General features: G+C 44.5%; 1 protein-coding gene across 1 annotated transcript in view; it reads right to left on the bottom strand.

Moving 5' to 3' along the window:
• Positions 1–25,688, bottom strand: part of LOC134908915 (cytochrome P450 2C15-like) — a 72,961-nt gene that overhangs the window by 7,740 nt on the left and 39,533 nt on the right. Inside the window, exons 6-7 of the mRNA XM_063915154.1 lie at positions 25,310–25,451; positions 1,031–1,215 (exon numbers count right to left, since the gene is read on the bottom strand). Coding sequence (XP_063771224.1) covers positions 1,031–1,215; positions 25,310–25,451 — 327 coding nt within the window. The remainder of the gene's footprint in view (positions 1–1,030; positions 1,216–25,309; positions 25,452–25,688) is intronic.

Here is a 25,688-nt window from a genome sequence, read left to right as displayed (position 1 = left end):
CGTGCTTTATGACAAGTCGAATTCCCCGACTTGTCAGATAAAAAAGCCGAGGACTGAATAGGTTGGAACCCCTTCCGATCTGAAAAAGTCGAAAACTTCCGTCTTTCCGACAAGACGGCAGTTTTGACTTCAATTGATTCATCCAGGGCCGCACTGACCATCTGGCAAATGTCAAAAGGGCAGATGGTCTGATGGGTCGGCCCAGCCAAAAAGAGAGACCGGGGCTGGCTGAGCAGTTCTGCTTCTTAGCACTGTGATTGGCCGCCTAGCATAAAGAGAGACAGGGGCTGGCTGAATGGCTGAGCAGTTCTGCCTCCTAGCACTGTGATTGGCCGCCTAGCATAAAGAGACAGGGGCGTGCCATGAGGCCAGGACCCCATGAATTGTGGCACATTTCAAGAGCTATGGCCTCGCGCACAGTAATATGAAAGCCCCAGTCCATCCCTACGTATATCTATCTACGAGGTACTGCTGCATTACTCTGAAAGTGTGAATGGAAATTTCTGCTGTTAGTAGTTAGGATTGGATTATTCACCATTTCTAGGATATAAATCTTTTTTTGTTTAAGAGAGAGGGAGATTTATCAAATATTCTAAAAAGAGTGGAGAAGTGGACTTGGGAGAGAGCCGCATGCCAGGGACGAATTCGGCCCCCAGTCCGTCCCTATTTCAGCCTATCATTTTGTAGAATATACTTGATAAATGCTAGCTAGAATCTGATTGGCTGTCCATTTCGCAACTTCTTTACTTGTCCACTGTTTGTGATGAAAATGGAGAACCTTATACTGTACCAATCGCTCTTCATGCGGAGTTTTACTCATGTAGAGCCTTTATCTTGGTCAGTGCATAGTTTCTCATATAACACATTTTTATATTATTAAAAGTATACTGTGTCTGTGTGTATTTGTGTTTAATTTCATAGGATTTATTCCAGCAATCATCTCCATGTTATACTGTAAATACGGTTATGGACGTCCATGATGTTAACCACCTGCAACCTTACGCTATGCTTTGACAAATATGGAACTGACCTTTGGAATGACATAGCCTCTGAATGTGATGTCCTGGGTAGTTGCATGTGGTAGATTATTGGGTACAATGTCTCCAAACCGCTGAATTTCATGGATGACGGCGTCTGTGTACGGCATTTGCTTCCTGTGCTCTGCTTGTGGCTGAGCTGATCCGATCACTCTTTCTATTTCATTCTGCACTTTTACTGCCAATGAAGAGATATTATTATGAATTGCTCTCTTATATTTAAAGCTTAGTTCAACAACAAGTTTGGAGAAGTGGAATGGGGTGGGGGGGGGGTTAGGCAAGCATAATTGAGGATACAGTACACCTTTATTCGAAAGCCTCAAAAAAACAACAACCCCACAACATTAAACACTGCATAAGTCATTTAAAAATTCATGTTATATTAACATCAAAAACATTACACATTAATACAATAGTTCATTAGAATGTGAACGGCTATGTTATCTATTTCAAAGTAAATAAGAATTTACTTACCGATAATTCTATTTCTCGTAGTCCGTAGTGGATGCTGGGGACTCCGTAAGGACCATGGGGAATAGCGGCTCCGCAGGAGACTGGGCACAAAAGTAAAGCTTTAGAACTACCTGGTGTGCACTGGCTCCTCCCCCCATGACCCTCCTCCAAGCCTCAGTTAGGATACTGTGCCCGGACGAGCGTACACAATAAGGAAGGATTTTGAATCCCGGGTAAGACTCATACCAGCCACACCAATCACACCGTATAACTTGTGATCTAAACCCAGTTTACAGCATGATAACAGAGGAGCCTCTAGAAAAGATGGCTCACTACAGCAATAACCCGATTTTTTGGTAACAATAACTATGTACCAGTATTGCAGACAATCCGCACTTGGGATGGGCGCCCAGCATCCACTACGGACTACGAGAAATAGAATTATCGGTAAGTAAATTCTTATTTTCTCTGACGTCCTAGTGGATGCTGGGGACTCCGTAAGGACCATGGGGATTATACCAAAGCTCCCAAACGGGCGGGAGAGTGCGGATGACTCTGCATCACCAAATGAGAGAACTCCAGGTCCTCCTCAGCCAGGGTATCAAATTTGTAGAATTTTACAAACGTATTTGCTCCTGACCAAGTAGCTGCTCGGCAAAGTTGTAAAGCCGAGACCCCTCGGGCAGCCGCCCAAGATGAGCCCACCTTCCTTGTGGAGTGGGCATTTACAGATTTTTGGCTGTGGCAGGCCTGCCACAGAATGTGCAAGCTGAATTGTACTACAAATCCAACGAGCAATAGTCTGCTTAGAAGCAGGAGCACCCAGCTTGTTGGGTGCATACAGGATAAACAGCGAGTCAGATTTTCTGACTCCAGCCGTCCTGGAAACATATATTTTCAGGGCCCTGACAACGTCTAGCAACTTGGAGTCCTCCAAGTCCCTAGTAGCCGCAGGCACCACCATAGGTTGGTACAGGTGAAACGCTGAAACCACCATAGGGAGAAACTGAGGACGAGTCCTCAATTCCGCCCTGTCCGAATGGAAAATCAGATAAGGGCTTTTACAGGATAAAGCCGCCAATTCTGACACGCGCCTGGCCCAGGCCAGGGCCAACAGCATGACCACTTTCCATGTGAGATATTTTAACTCCACAGATTTAAGTGGTTCAAACCAATGTGGCTTTTGGAACCCAAAAACTACATTGAGATCCCAAGGTGCCACTGGAGGCACAAAAGGAGGCTGTATATGCAGTACCCCTTTTACAAACGTCTGAACTTCAGGGACTGAAGCTAGTTCTTTTTTGGAAGAAAATTGACAGGGCCGAAATTTGAACCTTAATGGACCCCAATTTCAGGCCCATAGACACTCCTGTTTGCAGGAAATGTAGGAATCGACCCAGTTGAATTTCCTCCGTCGGGCCTTACTGGCCTCGCACCGCGCAACATATTTTCGCCAAATGCGGTGATAATGTTCTGCAGTTACATCCTTCCTGGCTTTGATCAGGATAGGGATGACTTCATCCGGAATGCCTTTTTCCTTCAGGATCCGGCGTTCAACCGCCATGCCGTCAAACGCAGCCGCGGTAAGTCTTGGAACAGACAGGGTCCTTGCTGGAGCAGGTCCCTTCTTAGAGGTAGAGGCCACGGATCCTCCGTGAGCATCTCTTGAAGTTCCGGTTACCAAGTCCTTCTTGGCCAATCCGGAGCCACGAATATAGTGCTTACTCCTCTCCATCTTATAATTCTCAGTACCTTGGGTATGAGAGGCAGAGGAGGGAACACATACACTGACTGGTACACCCATGGTGTTACCAGAGCGTCTACAGCTATTGCCTGAGGGTCCCTTGACCTGGCGCAATACTTGTCGAGTTTTTTCCCAACGGTTTATAATCATGTGGAAGACTTCTGGGTGAAGTCCCCACTCTCCCGGGTGGAGGTCGTGTCTGCTGAGGAAGTCTGCTTCCCAGTTGTCCACTCCCGGAATGAATACTGCTGACAGTGCTATCACATGATTTTCCGCCCAGCGAAGAATCCTTGCAGCTTCTGCCATTGCCCTCCTGCTTCTTGTGCCACCCTGTCTGTTTACGTGGGTGACTGCCGTGATGTTGTCCGACTGGATCAACCCCGGCTGACTTTGAAGCAGAGGTCTTGCTAAGCTTAGAGCATTGTAAATGGCCCTTAGCTTCAGGATATTTATGTGAAGTGATGTCTCCAGGCTTGACCATAAGCCCTGGAAATTCCTTCCCTGTGTGACTGCCCCCCAGCCTCGCAGGCTGGCATCCGTGGTCACCAGGACCCAGTCCTGAATGCCGAATCTGCGGCCCTCTAGAAGAAGAGCACTCTGCAACCACCACAGGAGAGACACCCTTGTCCTTGGTGACAGGGTTATCCACTGATGCATCTGAAGATGCGACCCGGACCATTTGTCCAGCAGGTCCCACTGGAAAGTTCTTGCGTGGAATCTGCCGAATGGGATTGCTTCGTAGGAAGCCACCATTTTTCCCAGAACCCTTTCATTGATGTACTGAGACTTGGCTCGGTTATAGGAGGTTCCCGACTAGCTCTGATAACTCCCCGACTTTCTCCTCCGGGAGAAACACCTTTTTTTGGACTGTGTCCAGGATCATCCCCTAGGAACAGAAGACGAGTCGTCGGAATCAGCTGCGATTTTGGAATATTGAGAATCCAATCGTGCTGCCGCAACACTACCTGAGATAGTGCTACACCGACCTCCAACTGTTCCCTGGATCTTACCCTTATCAGGGAATCGTCCAAGTAAGGGATAACTAAAATTCCCTTCCTTCGAAGGAGTATCATCATTTCGGCCATTACCTTGGTAAAGACCCGGGGTGCCGTGGACCATCCATACGGCAGCGTCTGAACTGATAGTGACAGTTCTGTACCACAAACCTGAGGTACCCTTGGTGAGAAAGGTAAATTGGGACATGAAGGTAAGCATCCTTGATGTCCCGAGACATCATGTAGTCCCCTTCTTCCAGGTTCGCAATCACTGCTCTGAGTGACTCAATCTTGAATTTGAACCTCCGTATGTAAGTGTTCAAGATTTTAGATTTAGAAACGGTCTCACCGAGCCGTCCGGCTTCGGTACCACAACAGTGTGGAATAATACCCCGTTCCCTGTTGCAGGAGGGGTACCTTGATTATCACCTGCTGGGAATACAGCTTGTGAATGGCTTCCAAAACTGCCTCCCTGTCAGAGGGAGACATCGGTAAAGCCGACTTTAGGAAACGGCGAGGGGGAGACGTCTCAAATTCCAATTTGTACCCCTGAGATATCCCTTGAAGGATCCAGGGGTCTACTTGCGAGTGAGCCCACTGCGCGCTGAAATTCATTGAGACGGGCCCCCACTGTGCCTGATTCTGCTTGTAAAGCCCCAGCGTCATACTGAGGGCTTGGCCGAGGCGGGAGAGGGCTTCTGTTCCTGGTAACTGGCTGATTTCTGCAGCCTTTTTTCTCTCCCTCTGTCACGGGGCAGAAATGAGGAACCTTTTGCCCGCTTGCCCACGAAAAGACTGCGCCTGATAATACGGCATCTTCTTATGTTGAGAGGCGACCTGGGGTACAAACGTGGATTTCCCAGCTGTTGCCGTGGCCACCAGGTCTGAAAGACCGACCCCAAATAACTCCTCCCTTTAATAAGGCAATACTTCCAAATGCCGTTTGGAATCCGCATCACCTGACCACTGTCGTGTCCATAACCCTCTATTGGCAGAAAAGGACAACGCACTTATACTTGATGCCAGTCGGCAAATATTCCGCTGTGCATCACGCATATATAGAAATGCATCTTTTAAATGTTCTATAGGCAATAATATACTGTCCCTATCTAGGGTATCAATATTTTCAGTCAGGGAATCCGACCACACCAACCCAGCACTGCACATCCAGGCTGAGGAGATTGCTGGTCGCAGTATAACACCAGTATGTGTGTTTTAGGATACCCTCCTGCTTTCTATCAGCAGGATCCTTAAGGGCGGCCATCTCAGGAGAGGGTAGAGCCCTTGTTCTTACAAGCGTGAGAGCGCTTTATCCACCCTAGGGGATGTTTCCCAACGCACCCTAACCTCTGGCGGGAAAGGATATAATGCCAATAACATTTTAGAAATTATCAGTTGTTATCGGGGGAAATCCACGCATCATCACACACCTCATTTAATTTCTCAGATTCAGGAAAACTACAGGTAGTTTTTTCTCACCGAACATAATACCCCTTTTTGGTGGTACTTGTATTATCAGAAATATGTAAAACAATTTTCATTGCCTCAATCATGTAACGTGTGGCCCTACTGGAAGTCACATTTGTCTCTTCACCGTCGACACTGGAGTCAGTATCGTGTCGGCGTCTATATCTGCCATCTGAGGTAACGGGCGCTTTAGAGCCCCTGACGGCCTATGAGCGTCTGGACAGGCACAAGCTGAGTAGCCGGCTGTCTCATGTCAACCACTGTCTTTTATACAGAGCTGACACTTTCACGTAATTTCCAACAGTTCATCCACTCAGGTGTCGACCCCCTAAGGGCTGACATCACTATTACAGGCAATCTGCTCCGTCTCCACATCATTTTTCTCCTCATACATGTCGACACAAACGTACCGACACACAGCACACACACAGGGAATGCTCTGATAGAGGACAGGACCCCACTAGCCCTTTGGGGAGACAGGGAGAGTTTGCCAGCACACACCAGGGCGCTATATATATACAGGGATAACCTTATATAAGTGTTTTTCCCTTTATAGCTGCTGTATTTTTAATACTGCGCGTAATTAGTGCCCCCCTCTCTTTTTTAACCCTTTCTGTAGTGTAGTGACTGCAGGGGAGAGCCAGGGAGCTTCCCTCCAACGGAGCTGTGAGGGAAAATGGTGCCAGTGTGCTGAGGAGATAGGCTCCGCCCCCTTCTCGGCGGCCTTATCTCCCGTTTTTGTGTGAATTCTGGCAGGGGTTAAATTCATCCATATAGCCCAGGAGCTATATGTGATGCATTTTTTTGCCATTTTTTTTTGCCATTTTTTTGCCATCTATATGTGATGTGTTTTTATTGCGTCTCAGGGCGCCCCCACCCAGCGCCCTGCACCCTCAGTGACCGGAGTGTGAAGTGTGCTGAGAGCAATGGCGCACAGCTGCGGTGCTGTGCGCTACCTTATTGAAGACAGGACGCCTTCTGCCGCCGATTTTCCGGACCTCTTCTGTCTTCTGGCTCTGTAAGGGGCCGGCGGCGCGGCTCTGAGACCCATCCATGGCTGGGCCTGTGATTGTCCCTCTGGAGCTAATGTCCAGTAGCCTAAGAAGCCCAATCCACTCTGCACGCAGGTGAGTTCGCTTCTTCTCCCCTTAGTCCCTCGATGCAGTGAGCCTGTTGCCAGCAGGTCTCACTGAAAATAAAAAACCTAAAACTAAACTTTTCACTAAGCAGCTCAGGAGAGCCACCTAGTCTGCACCCTTCTCGTTCGGGCACAAAAATCTAACTGAGGCTTGGAGGAGGGTCATGGGGGGAGGAGCCAGTGCACACCAGGTAGTTCTAAAGCTTTACTTTTGTGCCCAGTCTCCTGCGGAGCCGCTATTCCCCATGGTCCTTACGGAGTCCCCAGCATCCACTAGGACGTCAGAGAAATCATAATTCACCGTGCCCATTGCATGGGGACCTGTCCATCATTAACAAGTTGTGGCAGTAAACACTACTGGGGTAATTTCAATATTGCGCTACATCTGTCCTCTGAGCCCTATCACTAGACTTACACAGCTGATAACCCTACAGTTACCACCATTAAATGTCTAAATCCTCAGCAATTAACTATTCTGCACTATGTTACTAACCATTCATAGCTTAGTATCATCAGCAAAAATTAGATGGAAAAGGACATTAATGAACTCTGTACTACTTAAATGTTTAGTCTATATTAACTAGTTTAAGTTTTGTTCTTTAAACAGTTATTTATATGCAGTATGTTGTATAGATATACGGTTCTCAACTTATGTACCAAAAAAAAAAAAAAACTACTACGTGGAACTATATCGAACACATAACAAAACAAAAACAAAAAAAGGCATAATTTATTGTTGAAGGAGGAGCGCGCTACTGTACAGACTCCATCCTTCTTGTTCTCCAGGGAGGCTTCATGCCCTATCCCAAGATGGCTGTTGATATCACTACTGAGCATGTGTAGGATCCATCTTGAGACAGAAGTCTCCTGCTTAGCTCCAGAGAGACCTGCAATCAACAACGTATTCCAGTGTACCTGCACCACTACCCAGTGCCTACATACACTCACTGGCTGGTTTGTTTTTATGTTGTTGCCTGCTACTACTTGATGCTCTGTACAATTTAAATTTCGTCTGTCAATTTGTTTTGGCTGATGACAAACCTGAACTTGAACTGGTGAGCAGTATAAGACCCGGCTCCACTCAGTGCACATATAACATTGACAACGGCTGTACCTGATACCCTTCAATAATCCAGCACGATTGGTTATAAAACTGGGCTGTTTATAGTAAGAGTCATCTACTGGTGTGTGCCTACAGATGTGTCCTTCTCCAGCCTTGCAGAGTTTCACACGCACTGCAGCAAGGCAATTATGACACAGCGGGGTGCGTGCATATGCATTCTCCTGCTTCCAGTAGCTTCTTATTAGAAAGTCGTGGCTGTGAACATTGGCAGCATAACATCTTGCAGCATTCCTGTGATGCATATGCATAGCAGGAGGGAGGACTACCAACATGAAAGAGGACACATCTGTAAAGAACAATATCAATAGCTGCACCAATCATCATTTCCAATAAACTGTATATCACATAAATTTCACGCTAATCAACTTTCTCTTTGGGATCTATTCATGAAGCAATTAAAAGAGTGAAGAAGTGAGCCAGTGGAGAAGTTGCCCATGACAACCAATCAGCTGCCATGTATAATTTTATAGAATGCATTTTATAAACGGTATCTCAACACTGATTGGTTGCCATGGACAACTTCTCCATTGGCTCACTTCTCCACACTTTTCGTTGCTTCATGAATAGACCCTTTATCTTCTAAACACAAGCACACTAGGGTCCATTTTGTCAGCAGCCAATTAACCTCATTTATGGCTGTGGGAAGTAGCCAGAACACCAGTAAAAACTAGAGGAGATGTGCGGCTGGCACTTTGTGTTTTTGTTCTAATTCCACTTTCGTGCTTTGGTTTTGACTTGGTTTTGCCAAAACCACCCTTACGTGTTTTGGTTCTGGATGAGTTTTAAAAAAAAACCAATAAAAACTGCTAAAATCACGGAATTTGGGGGTAATTTTGATCTTACTGTATTATTATCCTCAATAACATTAATTTCTATTCTATTCTTAACACCTCACAATATTGATTTTAAGCCAAAAGGTTGCACCGAGGTTGCTGGATGACTAAACTAAGCGACACTAGCGGACAACACAAACACCTGGCCCATCTAGGCGTGGCACTGCAGTGGCAGATTATATATATATATATATATATATATATATATATATATATATATATAAAGTTGGTGTGGTCAGCACTCCCCATTTTGCCTTGAAAAAGCGCCCTGCGTGGCGCTGAAACATTGGCCATAATATGCCATTTATTTGATTTATCGTTTTGAATATAAGTTTGGTTTCACAAGACCCTTGGAGTGCCGACTGTTCCTTTACCATTGGGAGTGGATGTACCCCTCTCTATAAGGACACTGTTTTTTTTCTCTCTCTATATCTATATCTATATATATCTATATATATCTATATATATCTATATATATATATATATATATATATATTAGACAGATGGTTGTGCAATCAATGTCTTTTCCTTAAAATACATCAAGTCCGTAATATTCAGGATGTGAGCGCAAACACTTCCAATAAACAGTGTAACCAACACTGTTAGTCCATTAAAGCTGAAAGAAAATGAAGGCGCACTCAGTGAGTCAAAATATCAAAAGATTTTACTACAAAGTAACAAGCTCACATACATCGAGATAAAAGATCACCAGTGTGCAGACAAATCTCTGCTGCCTCCGGAAAAGCTTGCAGCGGCTCGCCCCGCACAGCACTTGCAGATGTAAAATCAGTTCAGCGTCTCAGCCAATGGACCAGTGTTCCTGAAGTGAAATGAACACGTCCTTCCCAGGCCACGTCCAACGCGTTTCGTCACTATATGACTTTGTCAGGGTGTGTGGTCTCTCTCTCCTCAGCACGTATTTTTATATCCACAGCTTAATTGATTTAATTGCATACACCTTTTTGATCGTGCTGCACTGATGCATTAAATATAACATTTCTCTACATCATAGATAACAGATACATTTTAGACACCTAAATACGGCTTCTCCAGATCTAATAATCCTATCTTCATTCGTTTATTTATTAGCTACAAATAAAAATATAAAGTAATATAATCATTATGTAATAATTGAGAAGCAGTACTGAAGAGTCTTCACAAAAGGTTTAAAAAAATGTTTACTTTTTTTTTATCTACACGACTATTAATAGATAAATAGTCATAACACAACAAATACCACAAACAAAAATATATACACAAAAAGTCTTTCCGCATCGGTACTTTAATGTTATAGACATCGCCATAGAACATAGCCTGAGTGCGCTCCTGCAGAGAGCCGCTCCCACAGCACGGAGATCAGTATGATGAGACCTTGAATGAAGCCCTTATCCAATTTATTCTGGAGTGTATAGATTTCGTTCTAAAGAATATTTTTTTTATTTAATAACCAGTTTTTTATACAGCAACGTGGGACGGCGATGGGTACGCCTTATGCTCCTAGTTTTGCGAATTTATACTTAGGAAAGTGGGAGGAAGAAGTTATTAAAAATAACAATATGTTTCAAAATAATATAAAATTGTATAAGCGGTATGTCGATGACGTATTAATAGTTTGGCAGGGATCTAGAGACTCCTTTGATCAATTTTTGGAAATCCTGAACTGTAATGAATACAATTTAAAGTTTACATCTAATTTTCAAAGAGATATCATAGAATATTTGGATCTAGTTTTGGATACTAGTAAATGGACCGAAAGATCTAAAATAGAAACATACACTCATATAAAAAAGGTGAATAGCAATAATTACATCCATTATAATAGCTGTCACTTGAAAAAATGGGTGAATAATATTCCCCTATCTCAATTTATTCGAATCAGGCGTAATTGTGCAGATATTTCTAAATTTGGTGAGCAATCTGCAGTTTATAGTACTAGATTCCGTGAAAAAAAACTATCCTGAAAAATTGGTTATGAATTGTAGAGAGAAGGCAAGGGGAATGGAGAGACAGAGTCTATTGTGTTATAAAAATAAGAAACAGAGAGACAATAGCTTAGTCCCGTTTGTTACCGGCTTTAATACTAAAAATAAATAAATATTTTATATAAACATTGGGATGTGCTAAAATTAGATCCTCTTCTGAGTAAGATCCTCCCTGAAGTTTCACAGTTGGTATTTAAACGAGCTCCCTCTTTAAAAAACAGACTTGCACCAACTAGATTAAAAACAAGTGAAATATCTTGGTTGGGAAATGTAAACGGATTCTTTCCATGTAGTAAATGTAAAGTGTGTAAATATGTCAGTAAAGATAGAAAAAAGAGCTGGGATAAAGATAGAAAAAAATCCTGGGACATTAAAGGTTTTATGAACTGCCAGACGACATGTGTAATCTATATGCAGTGCCGTTTCTTGCGGCGGGCGAGCCGTGCAAACGCTTGGGGCACCCGCCGCGGCACTTCTTCAGGACTTTGAATCCCCCCTCCCCTCTCGAGTGCCGAGATCGGGGGGCGGGGTTTCGCGGAATGACGCGATTGCGTCGTGACGTCACAAAGCAATCGCGTCATTCCACGAAATCCCGCCCCCCGATCTCGGCACTCGGGAGGAGGGAGAAGGGGGAGCCAAGCCAGCCGGCGGCGGCGCCGCGCAGACGAGGGAGAGGCGGCTGAAGAGCGGGAAGAACCGCTTCAAATGTAAGTCAGCCCCTCTCCCTCTCCCTCTCTCTCTCCCTCCCTCCCCCCCCCCCCCTCCACCTGCCATACTGTGTAAAATGGGGACACCTGTCTGCCGGAATGTGTAAAATGGGGACGCAGTCTGCTGGAATGTATAAAATGGGGACACTTGCCTGCCGGAATGTGTAAAATGGGGACACTCGCCTGCTGTAATGTGTAAAATGGGGACACTCGCCTGCCGCAATGTGTAAAATGGGGACACTTTACTGCCGCAATGTGTAAAATGGGGACACTTTCCTGCCGTACTGTGTAAAACGGGGGCACGTGCCTGCCGCAATGTGTAAAATGGGGACACTTGCCTGCCTTGCTGTGTAAAATGGGGTCGCGTGCCTGCTGTAATGTGTAAAATTAGGACTTTTTTTTTATCCTGTGGTGGCCGTCATGATGAGATCAGATGAGGCCACGCCCATCTTAACAAAGCCACGCCCATTTTATTGAGGCCACGCACCCTTGCCGGGAGCACGCGCACCAAAGGTGCGCGCATGCTTTTACTCTTTATATCTATGGGGGGGGGGGGCACATTTTTTTGTGTGAAGGGGGGGGGGGCGCATTTTTAAATCTCGCACTGGGAGCCAAATTGGCTAGAAACGGCCCTGTCTATATGTTAGAATGCACATGCGGTGCAAGGTATATTGGCAAAACTAAACGTCAGCTTAAATTCTTAAATTTATGGTTTTATAACATACTAGAAATATTGTGAACAAAGTTATCACACATAGTGTCCCTAGACACTTTGCTAGCTGCTGTAATTCCTCTTTGGAAAAATTCACCTTTAAAGCCTTGGAGCATGTCACTTTGGATGAGAGAGGTGGAGATTTGCTTAGAAAACTTAGTAAAAGAGACATTCTGGATACATAGATTAAATACGTTATCACCTTTAGGCTTAAATGAAACATATGATATTACTCCGTTCCTGCATGGATAAGTGGCTATGTGGGATTCATCCTTCTATGAGATATATCTGCTCTATAGTTCCTTAAACAGGTTGAGTATCCCATATCCAAATATTCCGAAATACGGAATATTCCGAAATACGGACTTTTTTGAGTGAGACTGAGATAGTGAAACCTTTGTTTTTTGATGGCTCAGTGTACACAAACTTTGTTTAATACTCAAAGTTATTAAAAATATTGTATTAAATGAACTTCAGACTGTGTGTATAAGGTGTATATGACACATAAATGAATTCTGTGAATGTACACACACTTTGTTTAATGCACAAAGTTATAAAAAATATTGGCTAAAATGACCTTCAGGCTGTGTGTATATGGTATATATGAAACATAAATGCATTCTGTGCTTAGATTTAGGTCCCATCACCATAATATCTCGTTATGGTATGCAATTATTCCAAAATACAGAAAAATCCGATATCCAAAATTCCTCTGGTCCCAAGCATTTTGGATAAGGGATACTCAACCTGTATATATATATATATATATATATATATATAATATCTATCTATATATTATTGATTACTAATAATGGATTCTTTGAATTTAGTGCTAAACCGCTTTTAATAATAATGTAGTAGTATGAGATGCGCCTGTGACTGTTTGAGTCAACTGCAGGGATAGCTCTTGCAAGTTCGGAGATGGTCCAGTGGTGGTATGGCAGTTTCCGGCAGCTGCTATGGTGTCCCGTACTGATCTCCGTGCTGTGGGAGCGGCTCCCTGCAGGAGCGCACTCAGGCTATGTTCTATGGAGATGTCTATAACATTAAAGTACCGATGCGGAAAGACTTTTTATGTATATATATATATATATATATATATATATATATATATGTTTGTGGTATTTGTTGTGTTATGACTATTTATCTATTGTCGTGTAGCTATATAAAAAATGTTTTTAATTTTTTTTAAACCTTTTGTGAAGACTCTTCAGTACTGCTTCTCAATTATTACATAATGATTATATTACTTTATATTTTTATTTGTAGTTAATAAATAAACATATGTAGATAGGGATTATTAGATCTGGAGAAGCCGTATTTAGGTGTCTAAAATGTATCTGTTATCTATGATGTAGAGAAGTGTTATATTTAATGTGTCAGTGCAGCACGATCAAAAAGGTGTATGCAATTAAATCAATTAAGCTGTGGACATAAAAATACGTGCTGAGGAGAGAGAGACCACACCCCCTGACAGTCATATAGTGACAAAACGCATTGGACGTGGCCTGGGAAGGACGTGTTCGTTTCACTTCAGGAACACTGGTCCATTGGCTAAGACGCTGAACTGATTTTACATCTGCAAGTGCTGTGCGGGGCGAGCCGCTGCAAGCTGTTCTGGAGGCAGAAGAGATTCGTCTGCACACTGGTAATCTTTTATCTCGATGTATGTGAGCTTGTTACTTTGTAGTAAAATCTTTTGATATTTTGACTCTCTGAGTGCGCCTTCATTATATATCTATATATATATCTATATCTATATATAGCCCCAAACAGCACCTCATGCAAAAGATGTAGAAGAGGTGCAATGAGGTAGCTGTATGACTAAGCCAAGCGACACAAACAATTGGCCCATCTTGGAGTGGCACTGCTGTGGCAGACAGGAGGGCAGATATCCAAATAAAAGGCCCCAAACAGCACATGATGCAAAGAAGAAAAAGAGGTGCACCAAGTTTGCTGTATGACTAAGCTAAGCGACACAACCCCCTGGCCCATCTAGTAGTGTCACGCAGTGGCTGAATGTCGAAAGTGGGCTGCAATTGTTCGGTCCACTGACAGCATCTCCTGCACGCCCCTGTCATTTTTCAAAAAGTCTGCAATTGGTGGACTTATGCGGCAGTATCTCAGGACTAATACAGCAGTACCCCTGGACTCATACGGCAGTGTCAGACAGGATGGCACTTTTCAAAAACTAGGCCCCAAACAGCACCTCATGCAAAGATGTCGAAGAGGTGCAACGAGATAGCTGTATGACTAAGCCAAGTGACACAAGCAATTCCCACTAGAATTATACGTCCAAATCACTGGAATTATAAGACCAAAACACTGGAATTATACTGCAAAATCACTGGAATTATAATAATGATTGGCCCCCACCAAAAAAAAAATACGTTATGATAACAACTTACCGTTGATAACGGTATTTCTCCTATGTCCACAGGTTCCACAGGATAACAATGGGATATGATGGAGCGACAGTGGATTGGCACCAAACGATCACAAGCTTTCAGTCCTCCCAGGATGCAACGGGCCCGTCCATATATCCCCGCCCACTGGCTCAGACATATCAGTTGGATTCCAAAGCATTTAGGCAGGAGCATCATGTAGAGCCCTAATCAGGCGAGAAGAACAAGCATGCATATCCTTCCCTGCAAGGAGGAAGAGGTTAGTGAGTAGAAAGCACCTCAAATCAGGTGCGTCAGGGTGGGATCCCTGTGGAACCTGTGGACATAGGAGAAATACAATTATCAACGTATATTTCTCCGGCAGGGTCCACAGGTTATCCACAGGATAACAATTGGATTTCCAAAAGCAATTTTTAGTGGTGGGGACGTTCCTGATTGGTAGGAGAACCCTTCGACCGAATTCAGCGTCATGAGAGGCAAAAGTATCCAAGGCATAATGTCTATGAGTGTGTTAATGGAAGACCATGTGGCTGCCTTACATATCTGTTCCTGCTGAAGCACCATGCTGTGCTGCCCATGAAGGACCTACCTTATGAGTAGAGTGAACAGAGACATTAGCCAGAACAAGGAAGATCAGCTTGAGAGCATGCTTCGGAAATAGTAATTCGAAGCCATCTTGCCAGCCTCTGTTTTGTAGCAGGCCATCCATTCCTCTCATGTGAAATTCGTAGAGAATGAAGAGAGAATCTGTCTTTCTGACGGCACTGGTACAACCCACGTAGACCCTTAACGCCCGGACTACGTCCAGTGACGTATCTCCCAAAGAAAGTCCAGATACCTGAAAAAAACGGGACTACAATTTCTTCATTAAGGTGGACCTTAGACCCCACCTTATGAAGATACCCAGATCTAGTTCTGAGAACTACTTTATCTGGTTAAACATCAGAAAAGGAGATTTACATAACAGTGCTTCTGATACTCTTCTAGCTGATGCCATAGTCAGCAGAAAGATAACTTTAGCTGTTAACCATTTAAGATACACCTTTTTAAGTGGTTCCAATGGAGCAACTTGAAGGGCTTTGAGGACTAGACTGCGGTGCGCAGGCGGAACAAAGGAAGGTTGAATACGCAGCATTCCCTGGAAAAAATGCGCACATCCTGAAAATTGGCAATTTTCTTTCGGAACTATGCAGTCAATGCTGACACTTGCACTCTCAAGGAAGCCATCCTTAAACCTTTATCCACTCCCGCCTGAAGGAATGCTAGAACCCTGGGAATTCTGAAAGATTTTGGGTCCATAACTCTTCCATTACACCAATGATTATAGGCTTGCTATAATCGGTGGTAAATATGAGCAGAGGAAGTCTTTCCTGCTCTGAACATTATTTGATTTACCTGTGAGAATCCTCTTGACTTCAGGATATAGATTTCAAGAGCCACGCCGTAAAAGACAGTTGATCCAGATGTCTGTGATAACAAGGACCCAGCTTCAGCAGATCTGGGCATTGAGGAAGCAGAAGTGGAGCATCCATCTACATTCTCTGCAGCTCTGTGTACCAACGCCTTCTGGGCCAAGCCGGAGCTATTAGAATCATAGCACCCTTAGCTTCTTTTATCTTCCTCACTACTCTGGTAGCAGGATGATTGGAGGAAAGGATACTGCATTTTCCTCACCATCCTGGGTAGCAGGATGATCCGAGGATACACATAAGTGAAAAGAAATTACCATTTTATAAAAAAAAAAAAAAAAAGAAGAAGAAGTACACAAAGATCACTACCTGATCCCTTGTTCCTGCCACGTATATGGGTCTTCTGCTGATAGGACGTCATGAGATCTATCTCTGGCAAACCCCACTTTTCTACCAGAGTCTGAAAAGACTTTTGGGTGTAGGGCCCATTCGCTTAACTGAATAGCGTGTCGACTCTGAAAGTCTGCTCTCCAGTTTAGGACTCCTGGAACGAATACTGCGGACAAGGCTGGAAGATAGAGCTCTGTTCACTTTATTATGTGACCTTCTTCCTTGCCATTTAGCTGAGTGTTCCTCTCTGAAGGTTGAGGTACACTAAAGCCATTGCCTTGGCCCTGCGGATCTGGACTGGTTTTCCTTTAGGAGTGTCCTTACCCAAACCAGAATCATGTATATGGCACAAAGTGCTAACAGGTTTATTAGCAGGCAACTTTCTGCTGTGGTCCTTAGTCCCAGAATATTAATCTTTCGGACAATGGCCTTCCCCAGCCCCGAAGACTGGCATTTGTTGTCAGGATCTCCCATCTTGATCTCTAACAAGGTTGTCCCCTTGTCTAAATGGGATGTCTGTAGCCACCAGGCTAATGACTTTCTTACCTTCTCTGACAGTACCACTTCCTCTTGAAAATAATTACGGCAGCAGTGGGATCTGAACCCACACCTCTGAAGAGACCGGAGCCTTAATACAGCGCTTTAGACCACTCGGCCATGCTACCACATCGTCTACTGTCCATCCGGCCCACGTACAACACCTGTTATTCACAGGTGGTCTACTATCAGAGACTTTAATTAGGCACAACACTGCTTAACTTCCAACATCAGATGAGATTGGAACTATCTAGTGTGATGCGGCTGTTGAAAAAATCAGAAGCTGCAGAAGCCTTGAGTGGAATTGTTCATACTCCACCATGTCGAATGTTGACACCATCAAACCCATCATTCGCATGCTGCATGAATGGATATTGTTTGACTGTGTAACAACTCCTGAGTCCTTGACTGTACCTTGGATATCTTATTCCGAGGTAAATATTTTCTGCAGGCTTTGATTCAGTACAGCCTCCCCGTAAGTCATCCGTTGTGACAGAGCCAGGGATGACCTTGCCCCATTTATGAACCACCCGTACGTCTGCAGACAAGTTTTTGTCTGTTCGGGATGGCACAGAAGCCTTTCCTGTAATTGTTCCATAAAAAAAAGAGTGGTCGAAGTATGGCAATTTTCTTATCCCCTGTTTGCAGAGATAAACTGCCATAATTATTTTGGAACATACTCTGGGGCTGTGGCTAACCCAAAGGGTAAGACCTAGAACTGAATGTTGCTGACGGATGGTAAACCTTGAAATAACACTGATGGACAGTGCTATAGAAACCTGTAGGTAAGCATCCTGACTATCCTGGGATACTATGTAATCTACTAGCTCCTTACCCAACTATGGAGCGCTACCATATTAACAGTGGTACACAAACCTATCTGTTTAGGATTTTAGAGATTGAGAATGAAGTAAAGAATCCTTCTGAATCAACCCCAGGTTGGGGTAAATCCCCTGTCCCCATTGTGCATGTGTTACCGGGATGACCATTTCTAAACTGTTTACTGCAATCCCCTAATCTTCACCTCTGTCCAAAACGGGCTGGAGCAGAAGAATCTTCGAGGAAGATGCTCTTGAAAGGAAAGCATAAACTAGAGATACCGCTGCTTGCACCCAGGCATCTATTACCAGATCTCTGCAACCTACGAGGTCGGCCCCCTACCCTGGTATATCCTCCAGAAGAAGGCCTGTACCATCATGCTGATGGGTTATCCTCTGGTTTGGAAGCTGGCCCTCTGGTCGCTGTTACGAAAATATTGCTTTTCCTTTATGACCAAAAAGGCCGAAACCAGACCCCTAACTAGGGGTTATATGTGGAAGGAAACGTGACCTTCTTGGAGTCTGATTCTGACTCCCCACTATCTGATTACTCAATCAGAGATTTTCAGCCTAAAGTCAAGTTCCCAGAACCTTCTTTGATTCTGAATCAGCTTTGCCTGTAGTTAGCAAACCGATCTGTTAGCAGCTATTGTTAAGGTTAATGGCCCAAAACCATAACCCATATCTTTGCTGCCTGTTACATGTAAGCAATATGGGATTCTTGCTCCCCTGCAGGTACTAAATGTCCATATTCCAGTACCTCAGCCCAGACAGCTATTTGCTTTTATGCAAGCTGAAGTCATGGCTGTCCTTATGACTGCCCTAGACAGACATTATGTTTTTTTGAAAACCATTACTCTTTTGATGTTGACGGCAGAGGCTATATAGATTTTGCACTATCAAATGATATGCATATGAGGCACTTCCTTTTTTTTTTTTTAACAATCCCCAGCTGGAAAAGGATATTGGAATGTAGCCCAAACCTTTTCCTGATTCTCAGCGGTTGGTGTCCCCCTTGAGGAGGCCCTACTTGTTTTGGGACATTAAAATATGGGTGCCTTATTTTTTTACCAAGGATCTGCTACCTCTAAGAACAGACTAGCCTTTACTGCTCTTATTGTTTCAGTTTATTCACTGAACCGATACCTTTTACCTGTTCTTCGTGTGCTGAAGTAGAGTATATAGAGCTTTTATCGTCTGATGATCATCATCTGTAGCCTGTGAAGTGGATGATTTATTTATACTCGGTTTATCAGCTTGACTTATTTGGAGAAGCTGTTGGGGGATATACCGTATGTAGGGAGCTGCATGTATAGATTCTAGTGAACCCCATTCCTGGTATCGAGACTGTAGGAATTAACCTTTCAGCCAAACTGGACAAGGTCTGTGCAAGCATCACCCAAGAGAGTCTATCTATACCTGGTGTCGATCAGGGAACTGAACCGCCAACCATTTACACATAAGCCATCCTGTACCATATCAGAAAGGATAATACAGTTTTTGCAAACATAATATGAGTGGTTGTTGGTGTTACTGTAAGTGTACCCTTGTCACTTTTGCCGCTCTTAGACATGATAAACAATCAGCACTTTCACAGTGTACTACACAATTTGTGACTGCAACCACTTTATCTCTCTAAAGTGAGATCAATCTGACCCTACCCATGCACCGGCATTGAGGATCAGGAGGATCAGGAAACTGCTTGCCTTCTTAGCTGAGAAACGCGCAAGAATGGTGCCATCAATTGGACCCTGCTGCCCGGAGTTTTCCATTACGGACTCACGCTGATCACACAAGGTTGCCGGTGAGCCACAGAACAGGGGACAAAGCTGACGCGGGGTCCGTACCCCGTTCATCCGAAGCTGTCTGCGGTCGTGAGTATCTGCCATCATCAATTGCAGCTGCTACTAACGGGGGTCGTAGCATACCGCTGTGAACAGCTGATAAACACAGCGCTCTCCCCCTGCTAGCAAAACAGACCTATATATGGCATTATAGAGACTGCAATAACTCAAACATTCTGTCTCAAAGGAACTTTCGGTTATCCATCTAAGGAACCTTGATACCTTATTTCAAGTTAATATTAACAAAGTGAATTACAAAAGCGGAGATCAGAGGTACATTTAAACTTTATATTTTGGAACAAAGGGCAATCAATTGAGGAAAAATTGCACATGTATACGTATTTAAAGCTTTTTTAGAAACTGTGTTTTATATAATCAAATAAATGTGTTTTGATTAAATTTACCAAGGTCATTGCGCTCCCTTGATAGTTTTTATTATCTCTGTGGTTTATATTTAAAGTCAGCAATCACACTAGCAGTCAGTCACATGTTATATATTAGTCATATGAGCACATAATCAACTACAAACACATTTCAAAGGATGTAGGAGTACATATTACTGAATTCTGTTTTATGCAGACTTTAACGTATTCAGATGCAATGTGAAGAAAACCACAGTAATGTACACAGACTCATATGCAATATGCACTAAACTTACTATTCATACTGACAAAGGTAGATAGAATTTTAGTGCTGTATAACCCGTACTCAGAGTGGGATACAGGGAGACTCGCCTCACTTCCAAGATTGATCAATACGTTAGCGAATGCTAAGTGGATCCAGACGCTACTAGTGTACACTGTCACTCCGGGAACTTTAAGTGGACACAGACGCACTGTGCATACAGACGCCTCTACTGCGACCTAGACCCCTCGTAGTAGCGTCTGAGACGGAAATTGGTCATGAACTTGGGGGGAGGGATGACCAGGAGAGCGTCTGACTCGCCACCGCTGACATCAACCCTAGGGATCGCAGCCTCATGCTATTCCGGGTGCCTTATGATCCGTAAGACCTAGTGCTGGAGAACCCGTGGTGGCAGCGCGCCAGCTACTGTTTGGTAGTCTCCTCCCAGTACAGTGCGGCTGTGTCCGTATTCCCCCTCTAAGTGGAACCAATGCCTTACCTTCTCCACGTGCTCCGGCCATAGCCTGGTAACATCTGCTGGACCTGCTAGTGTATCCGACACAGACGCCCGTCGAGACAGCACTTGTGCCGTGGGTAAGTGTTGCTGCGACCCGGCGGAGAGCTGTTGGAGTGATTCTTTCCAATATGCACATAAGACTCAGAAAACATAGTAAGACTATAAAAATAAAATAAGAAAGCTTAGGTCTGCCAAAAACAGCAGCCCTGTGACCATGGTCCAGCTCCTGCCGCACCAAACAAAAAACTGATTTGCCTAATCCAGTGGGCGGGGATATATGGACGGGCCCATTGCATCCTGGGAGGACTGAAAGCTTGTGATGGTTTGGTGACAATCCGCTGTTGCTCCATCACATCCCATTGTTATCCTGTGTATAACCTGTGGACCCTGCCGGAGAAAGAAGCAATTAATCTCTCCTTGCACAGACTGGCTCTACAGAGGCAAGATGTTGAACTCATCCTCATATTCCTCACCCTTTTCACTGTGTACTTCCTCCTCCTCACAGAGTATTAATTCAATCCCACTGGAATCCACCATCACAGGTCCCTGTGTACTTTCTGGAGGCAATTGCTGGTAAAGGTCTTCCCGGAGGACTTTATAATTAATTTTGATGAACATCCTCTTCTCCACATTTAGTGGAATTAACCTCCTATGCAGATCGCTGACAAGGTTACCGGCTGCACTAAACACTCTTTCAGAGTACACACTGGAGGGGGGGCAACTTAGGTAAAATATAGCCAGTTTGTGCAAGGGCATCCAAATTGCCTCTTCATCCTGCCAGTATACATACGGACTGTCTGACATGCCTACTTGGATGCGGTCACTCATATAATCCTCCACCATTCTTTCAATGGTTGCAGAATCATATGCAGTGACAGTAGACATGTCAGTAATCATTGGTAAGTCCTTCAGTCTGGACCAGATGTCAGCTTTCGTTCCTGACTGCCCTGCATCACCGCCAGCGGGTGGGCTAGGAAATCTTATCCTTTTCCTTGCAGCTCCAGTGGCAGGAGAAATTGAAGGAGGAGCTGTTGACGGGTCACGTTCCACTTGAGTTGACAATTTACTCACCAGCAGGTCTTTGCACCTCTGCACACTTTTGTCTGCTGGAAAGAGAGATACAATGTAGGCATTAAACCTAGGATCGAGCACGGTGGCCAAAATGTAGTGCTCTGATTTCAACAGATTGACCACCCGTGAATCCTGGCAAAGCGAATGAAGGGCTCCATCCAGAAGTCCCACATACTTTGTGGAATCGTTCCATCTTAGCTCCTCCTTCAATTTCTCCAGCTACTTCTGCAAAAGCCTGATGAGGGGAATGACCTGACTAAAGCTGGCAGTGTCTGAACTGACTTCACGTGTGGCAAGTTCAAAGGGTTGGAGAACCTTGCACAAGACGGAAATCATTCTCCACTGCGCTTGAGTCAGGTGCATTCCCCCTCATTTGCCTATATCGTAGGTGGATGTATAGGCTTGAATGGCCTTTTGCTGCTACTCCATCCTCTGAAGCATATAGAGTGTTGAATTACACCTTGTTACCGCCTCTTGCTTCAGATGATGGCAGGGCAGGTTCAGGTGTGTTTTATGGTGCTCCAGTCTTCGGCACACAGTGGCTGAATGCCGAAAGTGGGCCGCAATTTTTCGGGCCACCGACAGCATCTCCTGCACGCCCCTGTCATTTAAAAAAAAAATTCTGCACCACCAAATTAATTGTACGTGCAAAACATGGGACGTGCTGGAATTTGCCCATATATAATGCACGCACAATTTTGGTGGCGTTGTCCAATATCACAAATCACCAGGAGAGTCTAATTGGTGTGAGCCATTATGCAATGATTTTCCTCAGTTTACATAACAGGTTTTCAGCTGTGTGCCTCTTACGGAAAGCGGTGATACAAAGCATAGCCTGCCTAGGAATGAGTTGGCATTTGCGAGATGCTGCTACTGGTGCTGCTGCGGGAGGCTATACATCTACCCAGTTTACGTCACAGTCATATATAGTCCTTAGTCTGTCCAGTTCCACTTGTCCACATGTCCGTGGTTAAGTGGACAGTGGGTACAACTGCATTTTGTTAGATACTAAGGACACTTTTTCTGACTTCTCTGTACATTCTCGGTATCACCTGCCTAGAGAAGTGGAACCTAGATGGGATTTGATACCAGGGACACAGTACCTCAAACAATTCTCTAAGTCCCACTAAACTAATGGCGGATACAGGATGCACGTCTAACACCAACATAGCTGTCAAGGCCTCAGTTATCCGCTTTGCAAAAGGATGACTGCTATCATATTTCATCTTCCTCACAAAGGACTGTTGGACAGTCAATTGCTTACTGGAAGTAGTACAAGTGGTCTTCAGACTTCCCCTCTGGGATGATGATCGACTTCTAGCAGCAACAACATCAGTGGCAGCAACAGCAGGCGTACAACTCAAGGATCCTCTGGTGGAATCCCGGTTAGGAGAGGACTCCTCAGTCTTCACAGTGACATGGCCTGCAGGACTACTGACATTCCTGACTGAGGAGGAAGCCGACATTGAGGGAGTTGGTGGTGTGGCTAGCTGGAGCTTGGGTACAAGAATTAGAAGGGAATTAGGTGTCAGTGGACCGCTTACACTCTTACCCAAAATTTCACAACTTGACACTGATTTATGATGAATGCGTTGCAGGTGACGTATAAGGGAGGATGTTCCTAGGTGGTTAACATCCTTACTCCTACTTATTACAGATTTACAGAGGCAACAGATGGCTTGACACATGTTGTCCGGATTTGTGGAGAAATAATTCCACACCGAAGTGGTGGCTTTTTTGGTAGTTTGCCCAGGCATCACAATGGGCTTCATCCCACGGACGACAGGTGTCTCCACCGGTTCCTGACTTAAACAAACTACATCACCATCAGAATCCTCCTCGTCAACTTCCTCCTCAGCGCCAGCAACACCCATATCCTAATCCTGGTGTATTTCAACAGTGACATCTTCAATTTCAATATCAGGAACTGGACTGTGGGTGCTCCTTCCAGCACCTGTAGGGGCCGTGCAAATGGTGTAAGGAGCCACCTCTTCGTGTCCAGTGTTGGGAAGGTCAGGCATCGCAACAGCCAACACACTTGGGGATTTGTGATACCATCTTAGAACGCACAGTTCTTTTCTGTGCTTTTTCCAGCTTAACTCTTAATTTTTCTAGCAGGAGTATGAGGGCTTCCATCCTCATGTGAAGCTGAACCACTAACCATGAACATAGGCCAGGGCCTCAGCCGTTCCTTGCCACTCCGTGTCGTAAATGGCATATTGGCAAGTTTACGTTTCTCCTCAGAGCATTTCACATTTTTTTTGGGGGGGGTCTTTTTACTGATCTTTGGCTTTTTGGATTTTACATGCCCTCTACCATCACATTGGGCATCGGCCTTGGCAGATGACGATGGCATTTCATAGTCTATGTCATGGCTATTGGCAGCACCTTCAGTTCCAGGAGGAAGTGGTTCTTGATCTTTCCCTATTTTATCCTCAACATTTTTGTTCTCCATTATTTTTCTGGAGTTATATAACGCAATATCCGGCACAGGAATGACTGATGGCTGATGCACAGGACACTACCACTGGTCTGATGCAGCACAACACAGCAACACTATAAGTGACTTGTCATATTATTATACAGCAGCACTGGACATATGGCAGCAGAGTATACCACGGTATACCACTGTGACTGCCTGGTAACTGGAATGACTGATGGCTGATGCACAGGCCACTACTACTGGGCTGATGCAGGTCAGCACAGCAACACTGTAAGGTACTTGTTATTACACAGCAGCATTGGACATATTGCAGCAGAGTATACCACTGTGACTTCCTGGTCACTGGAATGACCGACAGCTAATGAACAGGACACTACCACTGGTCTGATGCAGGACTAGACAGCAACACTGTAAGGGACTTGTTATATTATTATACAGCAGCACTGGACATATGGCAGCAGAGTATACCACTGTGACTGCCTGGTCACTGGAATTACTGATGGCTGATGCACAGGTCACTACTACTGGTCTGATGCAGGACAACACAACAACACCGGACCGGACTTCTACAGCAGACATATGACAGCAAGAGGACACAACCACTGTGACTGTACAAATACAGCACAAGACACGGAGACATGTCCTCTCACTACACTCTCCGAGACTGGAGTGAAAATGTCGGGGACGCGCGGCTCCTTACATAGAATCCAAATCCCGCGAGAATCCGACAGCAGGATGATGACGTTTTGCCTCGTTCTGGTTTCAGAATCAGGCGGGAAAACCCGAACCTGACTCGGATCCGGGCTCGTGACGTGAAGTCTGGGGGGGGGGTTGGTTCCCCGAAAACCAAACCCGCTCATCTCTTGTAAAAACCCATTAAAACAATGGGAGGACATACAAATGCCACAAATATAGGGCCTTTTAAAACAAATTGCTAATTAAATGCTAACCATTGTGCGATCATGCTGCAATATGCTTTATTATGGGCAGGGAACTCTGTAGTGGCTTGTATATCACAACAGGAGCGCATATACTGTACCATACTGTATATATTACTCACTTTGGATCTCTGGGTATTTCATCATCAGCAGGAGGCCCCATCTCAGAGTGGTTGTGGTGGTCTCCATCCCAGCAGCAAACAGATTGCTGACCACTGCTGTGAGGTTGTCGTTGTGGTAATACAGAGTGGATTCTGGCTTCCCCTGTGCAATATGAATAGAATGCCATTATACAGATTTGTTTACTAGCATAATAAATGTACATATGGCACACAAATATTTATGGCAACAAATGGGTGGCTATGTGTTATTTAGCACCAATGGTGGAAAATATTGAGGCATCACATACTAGTAGCAATGAAACACTGGGAGAGAAGTATACAGCCTTGGAGGGAGGGGGGGGGGAGAGAGAGAGAGAGAGAGAGAGAGAGAGAACATAGA

This window comes from Pseudophryne corroboree, chromosome 4 (genome assembly GCF_028390025.1).
Source record: "Pseudophryne corroboree isolate aPseCor3 chromosome 4, aPseCor3.hap2, whole genome shotgun sequence".
NCBI lineage: Eukaryota > Metazoa > Chordata > Amphibia > Anura > Myobatrachidae > Pseudophryne > Pseudophryne corroboree.
The sequence above is the reverse complement of the archived record's forward strand: the minus strand, read 5'-3'. Positions and strand labels throughout refer to the sequence as shown.